Source organism: Lemur catta, chromosome 9 (assembly GCF_020740605.2).
Source record: "Lemur catta isolate mLemCat1 chromosome 9, mLemCat1.pri, whole genome shotgun sequence".
Taxonomy (NCBI): Eukaryota; Metazoa; Chordata; class Mammalia; order Primates; family Lemuridae; genus Lemur; species Lemur catta.
In genome coordinates this window covers 38359595-38372448 of record NC_059136.1, presented here as the reverse complement: position 1 = coordinate 38372448, position 12854 = coordinate 38359595, and the positions used below count along the sequence as shown (strand labels likewise).

General features: G+C 49.3%; 1 protein-coding gene across 13 annotated transcripts in view; it reads right to left on the bottom strand.

The window, feature by feature from the left end:
• Positions 1 to 565: 565 nt before the first annotated feature.
• The window catches only part of MTSS1 (MTSS I-BAR domain containing 1), a 155210-nt gene continuing 142921 nt past the window's right edge, over positions 566 to 12854 (bottom strand). For 2 of the 13 annotated variants that reach the window (XM_045560508.1, XM_045560510.1), the window contains 5 exons: positions 11469 to 11679; positions 8169 to 8288; positions 5712 to 5885; positions 5179 to 5341; positions 566 to 3744 (listed from right to left, as the gene is read on the bottom strand). In XM_045560508.1, coding sequence (XP_045416464.1) covers positions 3044 to 3744; positions 5179 to 5341; positions 5712 to 5885; positions 8169 to 8288; positions 11469 to 11679 — 1369 coding nt within the window. In that variant the 3' untranslated portion in view covers positions 566 to 3043. Of the gene's footprint in view, positions 3745 to 5178; positions 5342 to 5711; positions 5886 to 7117; positions 7313 to 8168; positions 8289 to 11468; positions 11680 to 12854 lie in introns of all 13 variants that reach the window. The other 11 variants (XM_045560499.1, XM_045560501.1, XM_045560509.1 and 8 more) reach the window with 7 other exon arrangements.

Genomic DNA, 12854 nt, shown 5'->3' with positions numbered 1-12854 from the left:
TCTGGTCTGACTGATGTGTTCTTCTAACGATTACCATGATGTCAAGTGACATGCAACTGTCATTGTCTTTTTATCAGTTGTGCACGTAAAGAAAATGATGTGAAATGTAGTCAGTCAGATGTGTTCTCTTCTTCCTTAAGAAATCATATTAATAGCACATTATCAGTAAGGGAAAACTTTGCAACAGAACCAGATACAAGATTTACTGTGAAGACTGAGGTGAACAAACTCAAGTTGAAGGCTTAATTACCTATAGTGACTGGAAGGAACATGCAAAGCTGAAGAGAGACATACTGAGGTCTTAGAATACCCCTTTGGTTTTCTAAAGATTCCAGTAATCGGGGATTTTCGCTTTTATTAAAAGGACAATTCTTTCTAAGAAGCACATAGCCAACAAATAAGCATGGAGTTTATGGAGTTCCCTCAGCTGGTTGGGGTTCAAGTGTCGAATCCAGGATGAAACTTTCTGTGACACTTATTTTAGAGCCAGTTTTCCAGCTTTGCTTCCTCTACCATAGTTTAGATTGTCTGCAGACGGAAAGGTAACGGTATAGCAGAACTCTTAAATGTTTCAAGACATTTTTGTTTTTATTTTTAAGGTAAAGCAATTTTTAAAACTGCCAACCCCAAATGGATAATTTTAGTTCTTGTAACTTATTGGACCTGTTCTCAAATAATAGTTCAGGCAACTAGTGTTCTTATGGCTCAACCATCACAAAAATAGTATTTTGTTAGTTTTACAAGTAAGCTCAATTTGAGTCTCAGTCCATCTTCTAACATTTGACTAAGACCTCAAACTGAATTTTAACAAGACTTGAAATACAGAACTTTTTTTTTCTCTAGTGGTTCTTTATTTATAACGTGGGCTGAAGCAATTGTTACAATGTAGAAGGGAGACACATTACACAATTGTTATTTATACACGTTTAGAACAAAAAACTGCACAGGGAGAGATCAACTCTCAGTACAAACTAGCAACTAAACCACAATAATTTACCTTTAGAAAGGATTTCTTTATTTTTAGCTGTGACACTGCTTTTACAATATGCAAAAACACAAACAGAACTACCCAAGGTGTCTTGTCACATTCTTTCTACATTGAATTTGGCAACATTTTATACTTACTCCGATTATACTAACGTTTAAAAACTAAACAAGTGAAAAGCTGTACCAAGGTACAGTTACATCCATTTATTTCAAAGGTTTAAAATACCACTTTTATCTATTGTGATTACCTTGCAGCGATTTCTGCTTTTGCAAAAACCATCTCAAGCATCATATGCACAATGCATCAGCTACTTTTAGTCATCAAGATTGGTGGGCTAAACCACAGGCACTACTGTTGCTTATATTCTGTAAAAGGAGCTTGTTTTTCAAAGAAAAAAGCTTAAATAGTTTCTAATAATCATGCCTTTGCTTTAAAGCCATAACATAAAATGTCCTTGAGCAATCACAGCAGTGTTAAATGTTAATATATAGAACAGTGACTATACAGGTACGTTACTGTCACATCCAATGCGGTTATGTATTAAAGCATAAGATTATGTCTTTGAGGATCAGAGCCAACAGAAATCTGCAGGGTGTGTGGGACCCACCAAACTCCTCTTCCTTGAGAAGTATGGTCACAAATGTGCCCTGTCAACTGACCCAACTGCTAAAGGGGCTTGCTTTCTTTTTTAAACACTGTTGCCTTCTCCAAATGTGATCCCTTTAAATCTACAAATCTCTGTTGGCTTTAAGGGATGGGTATTATAACAAATTTAACTTCCACTTAAAAAAGAAAAGACAAATCCATTCCAAAAAACATTACCTAGAATACAAAAAAGGACAGTATAGTGGTCAGATTCCCAGTGACAATAAACAAATCCTCCTCTCTTCAGTGTTTAATATGAAGCCAATTAACTGCTATTGATTTAAAAGAAGATAAGAAAAACAAGCCCCCAAATTGGTAAACACATTGGCAAGTTGCTAGACTCCAAGCTGGTTACCCTTGTTAAATCCACTCGAGTTTTTTCAAAATATTTGGGCTTTTCAACGCACCCAGCCTGCTGGGCACAGTTAAGTAAAAGGCATTTGCTATGTCTAAGAATTCCCTGCTATCATTTTAAAATGTTTTCACATTTTTTAAACTGCCTTACCCTTTTGGATGTATTTGGATTCAATGAAAGTGAGTACAATCAACGAGAAACTAAAGTGGGGCACTCTACGTCTACCTGGTGGCAGCAGCATGCACGGGATTGGAGGTGGGTGCTGTGTGCAGTCAAGAGGAATCGTGGGAGAAAGGAAGTCCTTAAACACCCTACAGAAACAAACACTGCAATCCAGTATGGCTTATTCGGATGCATTTACCATGAAGCTACTAGAAATTCAACCTACGAGGCTACTCTTAAATGTGACAGGATCGGCTATGTTGACAGTGTGCCCCTCCCATGGCCCTCCCCCCAATCCCAACACAGTCTACCATTTCCAGATTTACTTCACTCTGAATATTGCTCATCAATTGTTACTCCTGCTTTTTCCCTCAGAACACAGTATATTTAACTGAGGGTTTTACCTCTTACCCATGTTGTTTGTACATTAAAATAACTTGAATTTGCTTCTAAGCTAGACTACTACAATGCATCTACAAAAGCTTGCAGAAAAAAAAGAGAGTGAAGTATAGTAAATTCTTTTCTGAAATTAACTACTTCATGGTTTCCCTACCCCAACCACCCCCCTTATGCATTTAAAATTTTACAAAGACTTGTAAAAAAGTTAAATGGAATTTGGCACCTTCAGAAAAATCAAAAGGGAAACTAAGATTAAAATGTGCAGAAAGAAAATTGTCAATATTTACAAATTAAAAGATCAAGATTATGTCAGTTACATATGTTGCTTTTAATTCTTATCTAAAGGTGTTGAGTACTTTCAAAAGAGCTGTATTCTGAGTTGCCTACAAAATCTTTTGTTAGATTATAGATTGGAATGGATCAAGACAAATTAGGTTTTATTAATTAAACAGTTCATTCCCCACTGGCAGCGTTTCTTGTGAGACTAAGAGAGCCTAAGAGAAGCGAGGGGCCGAGCGATCGTTTGTCGTGGTCTTCTTCAGTTTCACGCCCCTTCGGATGGCGTTCAGCATGTCTTCTCCTTGTGGAGTATCTCTTGGGCTCAGGTCTGCAGGGTCACTCTCTGGAATCTGGCCTGGGGAGACAGTGGCACTTGGGGGATCCCTTTCCTGGTCTTCAGCCTCACTTTCGGGAATCGCCTGCCTGTGCTCCTCGGGGATACTGGGCTTCGGGCCTGGAAGTGGAGGGTTGACGGAAGCTTGGCCACTCCACATGGAGGAGGGCATGCTGGTGACACCTTGGGGGCCCTCACCCACAGGTGGCGACTCAGGGCTATGCTCACCCCGCTCCTCTGGCCCATCTGGAGGGGCTGGCAACACCCCAGGGAGGTCTGGGACGGTCGGGGTCTTGACAGGGATCACGGGTGTCTTGATGGGGATGGGACCAGCTCCGATAGTCCCCCGGCGGACAGAAGGCTTGGTGGAAGGGGTCCGGCGGATGGTTGCAACCCCTGGGGTGACCATAGCAGGTCCGAGGGTGGTGGGGAGGCCAGCGGTCGAGGCTGGGCGCTTGGCTTGGAACATCCGTCTGTAGGACTGGCTGATGTCACTGTTTCTCGGAATGGTGGAGGATTTGTCGAACTCCTGCTGATCTGCCTCCTGGTCACCACTCACGGAGAAATAATCATAATCTGAAACTGATGATAGGGTTTGATTAGACATATCCAAGACAGCAGCTTTGCTTTTTGATTCTTTTGTGTTGGGAGGACAAAAAGCGCACGGAGCAGGACACACACACTGTCTCATGCGAAGCTTCCCCCAGGCTTCCGTACCGTCCTTAGCAAGCCTCACCCACGGAGAACCCCCGGCAGGGATCTTCACTTCGCTCGCTGACGTGCCCTGCGCACCTGAACGGCGCTGGACACGGAAAGCACTCAAGTATCATCAAGTGGGGGAGAAGGTAAAACTGCCAGGTTGCAGCAAAGCTACCTCCAAGCATCTCTGGGAGGAGTAAGGGGATGAAGGAGATCATTCTCCTGTCTGGAATTCAACATGAGAAACAAACCTCAAACACACTAGCATAGGCCTTTACGTCTCCCCGATAATTAACCGGTTAGGTGAGGGCTAGAAAAAGAATGGGGCTACTGGCAATGAGTTCCTGACAACAAGGTCCAACAACAGGTTCCATCAGTGCCATGTGCTCACTTCCTATCAAGAAATGGCACAACGCCAGTCTCAGGGTGTGGGGAAGGGGAAGCTTAGAGACTAAAGCTCTCACAGCAGTGGTTCTGAACAGCAGGACTACTGACGACTTGGGCCACATGCTTCTTTGCTGTGGAAGGGATGGGGTGTGAGCTATGTGTTACAGGACGGTTAGTAGTAGCCCGGGCCTCTGCCCACTAGATGCCAGTAGCACCAGTTGTGACAATGAAAAATATCTCCAGGCATTGTTAAATGTCCCCTGGGGGACAAAAATCACCATCCACGGAGACTCACTGTCCTAGAGACGCTTTGACTGATGGATGGCAAATAGCTTGTGGTCAATTATCATAGATGTTCCAGCTACAGATATCTTCTTCTTGCCTGGATCGTGTGGGGGGTGGGGGTGGGGGTGAGGCAGGCAGGTTGGAGAGGGTTTGGCTGGAATGGCTTAAGAGCTTGGGCGTGAGACTCTAACATGTCTTAGGTTCAAACTCCAGCTCTGCTACTTATTAGTTGCGTGAACAAGTTGTGAGCAAGTTACTGAGCCTTAGTTTCCATATCTGTAAAATGGGGATAAAAAACTTATCCCACAAGAGATTGTAGAGATTCAATGGGAAAATAAATGCGAAGTCGTTAGCACAAAGAGCTAAAACAAAAACGAAGCTATTACTAACAGCATGTGTCTCAATTCAAATTCACCCTGATGGTGAAAACTGAAAAGAGCTGTGGAGAGCCCAGATCACTGTCTCACATGGCAGCTACCTGACAACTGCAGACCAACTCTCCACCGCACACCCGGATAATGGAAACAATTCTGACACCCCTCTGCCAGCCGGGGGTTAAGCTTAGTTAAAAGGGACGACGAGTTTTCCGTCTCCTTCCCTGTGCTGCTCAGAAAGCCCAACTGCAACAGCAGGCTGCCCTCGTACCTTGGGAGGGGATGGTGTCCTCAGAGCAGCACGGGGTGGTCGTCTGGGTGCTGTAGCCACTGGAGCACTGAAGCGAGTCCCGGCTGCTCCTCTGGGTGTCCAGCTGGAGGCCCCGCGACAGGGCCAGGGCCAGCTCCTCACAAGCCTCCATCTCCTCACCAGGCTGCAGGATGGAGGAGAGAGAGACGGCGTCCCTACAGACAAGCCACTAGGGCCATGAGCCCCCACCTGGTGTCCCCCAGAGCCTATCCACACGTCGCTTTTGGGAGGCACTCAATACCACTCCTATTCCGTCCTGTGAGCAGCACATTTCTGTGGGCCCAGCGGGCTACTGACTTGCCTGGGTCCTACCCAGGGTCTAGAAAGTTCTACAGGTCTGGTTCCCACACAAGGTTTTTTTCCCCGGGGACTTCTACATGCTGCAGAACAGGAAGTAAGGGAATGGAGCCCAGAGTCCCTCCAGCTGCAAGGCTGCCTCAGCCCCCGGTTAGGCCTAAGTGGACCCAACAAACTATAGAGAACAAGAGCGTCACCCTGGTGGCAGCAGACACAGTCATGCTCCGTGGTCTCTGAGCCTCCTCGGCGGCGGCAGGCGGGCCACCCGCAGCAGGGGGTCCTCCCCCGTTGGGGTCCGGCTCACGCTTCTCTTTGCGGCGCTGCAGAGTGTTCACCAGAGGCTGGTCGTAGGGTCCTGGCTTAGCCCAGTCCTAAGCAGAACAAGCGCAGTCAGGCCCACGGCCTGTCTCCAGCTGGAGGGCTGCGGTGACCCCTGGGGGTAAGCTCAGGCTGGGACACGCCAGCAGGCCTCTGCAGGGCCAGGCAGGGGTGGGAAAACCCTTTGGGGGCCTCCTGGGTACGTCCCTTTTCCTCATTCCTGCCCAAAGATTAAAACCCCTCACCCGCCACGCAGGCAGCAGGGGACTCTTAGTTAACAGCCACCTAACAGGTGGCCAACTTATGCTGAGGGCACCAGCCAGGGGAGCACGTCCAGCCCTTCTGGCTCCTTCAGCTACCAAGACGACAGCCCGTTCGTGGAGTGGCCACCAGGGGGCACTAGGGTGACGCCAGCCACTCTCCCTACAGCTGGTCCTCTGATCCCTGGGAAGCTGGCCTCCAAGGGCACATTGGGATCCCTGTCCTCTCACGTCCCCAGCTAGGAAGGGAAGGCTCCTGGGGTCAGTAGAAAGATTTTGAGGAGTCTTGAGAAGTCCATGCAACCTGTGAGTGCTGAGGTCAAAATCTGCCCAAAACGCTGGCAGCCGAGGGGCCCACTTTTCACATGTGGGTCCTCCTCTCAAAACAAAGTATAGTATCTCCCTGGAGCACTCACTGAACTTGCCAGGAGATAATCTGAAAACTTCATTTTTGTATTAAAGTAACTATGCTTTAACATAAAACAATCAAGACTGGAAATAAAGTCTGCGTACACTTTTAAGTCAAACGCAATGACCCAAAACATACTTTGGATCATGGTCCTGTTCCCATAGCCCAGCAGAGGACTTACTAGGGGACACGTCTGGGGAACAGGGCTGAGGACAGTCCCTCCCAGCCGCCTAGAGCTGCCTCTGATAACGCCGACACCCTCGGGTGGGCCCCAGGAGGGGGATAAACCCAGCAGGTGTCAACTCGATGCGGAACTGGGCCTTTTAACTGGGAACGGACGCAGGCTGGGCCGCTGCTGCAGAGGCTGACCAGGCTTCCCTGAAGGAAGGCTCCTGGGCCTCCACACCACGTGGAAATCGCTGTCTCGGAGCCGCCTGCTGCTCTTCGCTTCTCCCCCGCTGGGAAGTTACTGAGGGAGAGGAGTTACGGGGAAGAAGGCAGAGTGTGAAAGGAAGGGTGAGGGGAGAACCAGGGTGAGGATGGTGGAACAGAAGAGGGGTGAGCACAGAGGCGATGACAGGAGGAGAGGACAGGAGCGGGGCGGAGAGACACAAACCTTCCAGCTAGGGATCTGAGATGACGGGAACATGCCGGGCCCAATGGTGTAATAATGAGCGTAGTCTGGAAGGTGGACAGAGGTGACCCGAGGGAGCAGGCGGGAGGCAGGCAGGCAGTGGGGGAAAAGGCCTGCACCCACGGGCCCCACGTGGGAATCACTTGATAAACTACAGTGAGAAAACCCGTTAGACAACTGGAAACAAAACAAACAAGGGGGGGAAAAAAGGAAAAAAAATTAATATAACAGGATGAGTGTGGAGGTACAAGATGGCATTGACATTCAAGGGAGGGGGAAACCTCAATATTTATAAATAAAACAAACGGGGCTCTGCTGCTCACAGGTGACCCATGATGCAAGAGAAAAGAGCCAGGGTGCAAAGAATGCACGTGCATTTGACACCAAATAAGTATTTAGTCAAGGAAATATTTGACCTACATGGAGAATAGGTTGGAAACTGATCAGTGTCCTTAATTGGTGGCGTTCTCAATGGTTTTTGATTACGTAACTAACGAAGCCTAAATTCATGGTGATAGTGATTTGTTCATCTCATTATGCAAATTTAAAAATTCTAAAGCGGCTTCAGACGAATCAGTTCATTCTAGGTTTCCAAAATCATCACATGGATCAGGAGCAGATTCTGAATCAAGGGAAGGGCGCAGGGGTTTGCAAACCAAAAGGCAGAAAAGCACACAGCCTCTGACACAGTGACATGTCCCGCTCAGTGGTCTGGCGGGGGCCAGGGAAGGGCGGGAGAGATGGATGTGCACACAACACCTGATCTGGGAAGATGCCTTCACACCTCCAAATTCTCCATACCCCTCCTCTCCCTCGGGACGACCACACGGTCGTTGTTCCGCAGCCAGGCGCTCATTCTAGAGAAAACCCTCAGCTTCATCCCACCCTCTGTCCCCAAGAGGGGCCCACGTTTGGTGTCGATTCTGAGTTTCCAGGTTCCCGTGTCTGTGATGCCTGTGTAAGCAGCAGGCAGGAGTCAGGGGGTGGGGAGGAGGGAGACCAGGGCCGCCGTGGCTGCCACCCGGGCGGTCACCTTCTCTGTGGACACCCAGGCGCCCATGGTGGAGCCCGAGCTGACTGAGGTGGGAGAGCTGCACTCGCTCACTGACTGGCAGGTTTCGGAGGCTTCAGAGGAGGCCGAGCTGGACGAGTTCTGCAGCAGGGGAGGGACCACACGAGGGAACCGGACAGAAACCGAACCACACGCCACCAAATTATAATAATAAATAAAAAGGAAGAAGTGGGGGTGGGAATGGGGAGGGCACGCACAGAGAGAGGGAGAGACAGACATATACACAGAAGAGGGGAGAATGAGAGAAGCAGAGGGTTAGGGTTACTTTCTCCCCAAAGTTGCAACCACACAGAGGTTTTCAAGCCCTTGAAAGGAAGCATGACACCCAGCCAGCCCTAGACCTGCTGGACTGCAGGGCTGCAGAGGACACAGACTCGTGCCTTTTGCTGGCACCCAGAAGCACGCCTGGCACTAGGGCGGTCATGGCACTGGCAGTCCCAGCGATGCTGTGTTCTCTTGGGCTTTTCTTCACATGCCACAGGCCCAGGTCCCCAGGGAGGCCCTGCCTGTCACGTCTCCCATGCTCACAGGCATTATTTATCACGTGAAGGCTGACCCCCGGCTTGGGCTTTTGCTACACATCAGCCTACAATGGCTCTACTTCTTGGACTCCCCCTTCATCAAATGCAGCCTCTGGGTCCAGAAGGGAGGGTTTCCAGCAAGGTACATTTTTAGGTTTCTCTGTCTGAAGAGTGATTTGGGGGTTTGGGGCAGGCAAGGCCTGTGGTCAGTGCAGTGTTTCTGGTGGCCACTGTGGGGAGGGATGAAGCGTCTGGAGAGGTCTCACTTGGGAAAACACCTTCGTGCTGATCTACATTAAATCTGGGTCCCTGCCAGGCTCCTAATGTCAGCCAGGACACATGCTCCCGGCTTGGCTTCCTGCCACTCGGCCGAGGCAGAGGGACAGTTCCTATGAGTTCAGTGTTACACTGAGTTTCCAGTCCTGGACCTGGCACATGGCAGGTGCTTAAAAAATACTAAATGGATGAGTGACAATGACCATCTCTTTCATGTAAACTGGGTCCCCCACGTACTGCCTTGTGTCCACCCAGATAGTTTTAAGTTTTTTCACTGTTAACTGTGATCTCTGGCTTACCAACCGCAGCCCCACTCTTCTCTACTGGGCTGTCCCTCAAAGTGTTCCTGTATTCACTGTCAAGGAGGCCAGATTCACGTTTCTGTCCCTTTCACCCACAAAACAAAGGAAGGGACAGAGGTTTGGCTTCCTGAAAGGGCAAGGGACCAAGAAGACACTAAACAACACGTGGGGCTGTGTGGGGCCAACGTGGGGAGAGGCCACATAGCGGACGGACGTCCCCACCACACCCCGCATGCAGGGCCTGCTTGGCAGCCCGGGACCTGGGGTTTTAAGGTTTGAAGTCACATTTCTGCCACTTCCCAGCTGAGTGACTGTGGACTTAAAGCCCTCTAAACCTCATTTTTTTTTCTTCTTTAGATGTAAGTAAGAGTCACTTATTATAATTTATCAGGACTGTTTTTCTTGGTTCCTCTAATTCAAGATGGTGCACTTGAAAAAACAAACCAGCGACTCACCCCAGGACTGCGGGTCCCAATTTGTTTTGACTTCTGCTCATTTTTTCTAAAGAACCTCTTGCTTCAGATGGAGTGAATGGCTCTAGGGTGAGACCCTCACTTAAGATGTGGCCCCACTCCTGGGCACAGGTGGGTTAAATGCACAATTGGGAAAGAGTAGAGGGAGGAAAACAGGAGGACCCTGAACAAACTCTATCGCTTGGCCTTGGTCTAGACCTGTCCACCGAGTTGGGAGACAAGGGTTCCTGCCCCTCTTAGGGGTGTGCTCCCACCCTCCCACCCTCAATAAAGCCACCTTCAGGAGACTGTACCCTGTGGCTCATGTGATTTGTACAATTTCCTTAAATTTCCCCTCTATCATTCTAAGCAGCCATAAGGCCTTTTTTTAAAGATAGAATTCTATTCAATTCTGCAGCATCCCTGAGCTCATTAGAACTAGCCTAGAGTTGCTGGCCAAGCATGTCCTGGGCACAGGCTTTCAGATTGAACTCAACCCAACACACCCCTGTTGCTTCCCTCCACGTTGTCCGTGGCAGAAACACTCTGCTTCAGCCCGATGCACACACGCGGTTTTGGAATGGGAAGGCCAAAGCACGTGCCTCTCTGTTTTAGAAACGGGTGTCAGTGCACAGTACCACGTTAATTTGCAGTCGATTAAAAACAAATGTACAATTATGCGCACATTAGAACAGTCTCAGAGGAACGGCAGACTCCTGCTCGCAAGCCACACAGGTATGGTTTAGTACAGCACACGGCAGGGCTGGGGGGCAAAGCACCCCAGCCGGGACAAGCACTTTAAAACTAGAGCCGTGGCTCTTGGCTCTGTTTCCATTTGAAACTGAGTGTCCAGCCAAGGAAGAGACAGAGAGGCCACAGTGCCCCGGGATGGCTGAAAAATGTTAAAGGGAGCGCTGAGCTGAGGCCAGGACCACAGCGCTCTGGCATGGGCTTCCCAGCAGGTGGCACTGTGGGGCACCCAGCATTCTGTATGCTGTGCTGCTTTACTAAGTGTTCAGCCAGAGGCCAACCCAGGGCACTAAGGGAGAGAGGACAGAGAGGGGGTCACATACACGACAATGCACGGGAAGGGTGTTCTGATGCCCTCCCCAGCTCGGGCTTTCAGCTCCAGTTGGAACCACTAGGCCAGGCTGGACCTAGCACCATCGAACCCGCACGGCCCCTTCTCCCAGATCCAAGTGCCAACAGAATTACCTGCAGAGGCACTGATGATGCATTCTCCTCTCCAGCACAAACTGATACAGGGAACCTGAGGGTGCCAGGAAAGGGTGTCTGAAGTGCTACTATTCAATGATAAAATCTCAGCCATTCAGGAAGAACTTGAGAGGGACAATTGAGGATGTCCCTGTTGCCCTAGTGCCTGTTAATTACAGCATCACGCTAGGCTGGGCACTTGCAGTGTCACCAGAGAATGGCCAAGTTCTTTTAATCTGTCTACTTACATGTGAGAGCTCCCCAAATCAATGTGGTAACTCAACCATTACCACCAAGGAGACAGGCTTCAGACCCAACTTACAGTCTCTCTCCCTTTGGGGAACAACACAGCTAACGATGAGAAATTAAACCATTGGTTTCTGGAGTCAGCAGGCGGGGGTCTGTCCAAGCGGAAGCCCTTCTTTGCTTCCGGCCATTCACAGTGGTCAGGGCACCAGGTGGGACGGCTGCTCCTGGAGCCCAGGGCACCCTTACCTGGTTGGGGGCCTCTGGTGGCATGGGGGACGGTGACTTGGACTGGAAGGCGTCCTGGGATATGAATCCTGAGTCATGAGAGGACACGCTCGAGAGCCTCACGGGCGCCTGCTGGGCCAGGTTGGAGCTGCGGTAGCGGTAATGCGAGCTGGGGGAATGCGAGTGGGAGCCGCTGGACCGGGAGTCGCTGCTGTTGACGCTGTTCAGGCTGCTGTGGGGACAGGCAGAGGTGGTAGGCAGGGAAGGTGAAGGGGGAGTGAGAGGAAGGGGAGACAGACAAAAGGGGCAGAGGAGGAAGAAGCAGAGCACAATCCAATCAGCTCTCTGCCCTCAGAAGTAGCACAAACCACGAGACATGTTTCAGAACACCAAGTCATTAAGCTGGTAAACAAAAGGTTTTTTCAAGTGAGCAAGGGGGAAAAATAGCCACCAGGACTCAGGACTACGAGTGCAATGTGGCATTCTGACGATCGGGGTCTGAGATGCTAAAAATTAAGTGCTACTAAAATCAGCTCTGCTATGTCATCCACCACCAAAGCTAGGGCAGCTGATGCCAGTGGCATGAAAAGGGACAGGGCTAATCTTTATCCACTCATCTGCTTGCAGGAATCACGACTCTGTGGCAGAACCCACTAAGGCTTCAGCATGACCTGGTCAGAATGTCCTTAGATGGACCATCTGGGTCCAGATGACCAAGGCTGACACAGCCAACCACTGTCGATGGACTTCCTGCAGTGACTTCATCCTGGGGGTGCCTGGTGAGGACCACCAGAGAGAATTGGCAAATCAACTCAGTGTGTTTGTGTGCATTGTGTGCTACCTTTTATTGACAAAGTGATCCTTTAATTAGTGGTTTTACCCTGACCCCAGGCATTTCTCTATTAAACTATCCACGGGTCTGGTATAACAGTACAGCTGGCAACAGGCAGGCAGCTCTCAGCAACTAAAGGCAATCAATGCTCAACTGTTTGCTTCTGAGATGGAACAGTAAACAGGATGTCAAAATAATGACACACCCCGCTGGGTGTTCTGTCTGCATTCCATCTCCAGTCATAAGAAACACACTCTATACAGTGCAGAAAACTCAAATTATGAAAAACAGAAAACTGAACAGAGTCCCATGGTCCAAACAGGCAGAGTTGAAATATGTAAAGGGCAGTTGTAGAAGCACCTGAAGGGATGAAATCAACGACCCAGCCTGGGATTAGAAAGTTTGTGGTTTCTGCTCCTAATGCTGCAAGAGATTTTGTTTTGCAAACTCTGGCGGCTAACAAGGCAGTCAAGGACGGCGTGGTTGTCCTACACCAAGATTACATGGTGCAAATGTCCAGATGGATATAGGGGAATATGCTGGAGGAAGTCGTAGCTATCAGGGATGAATATCAT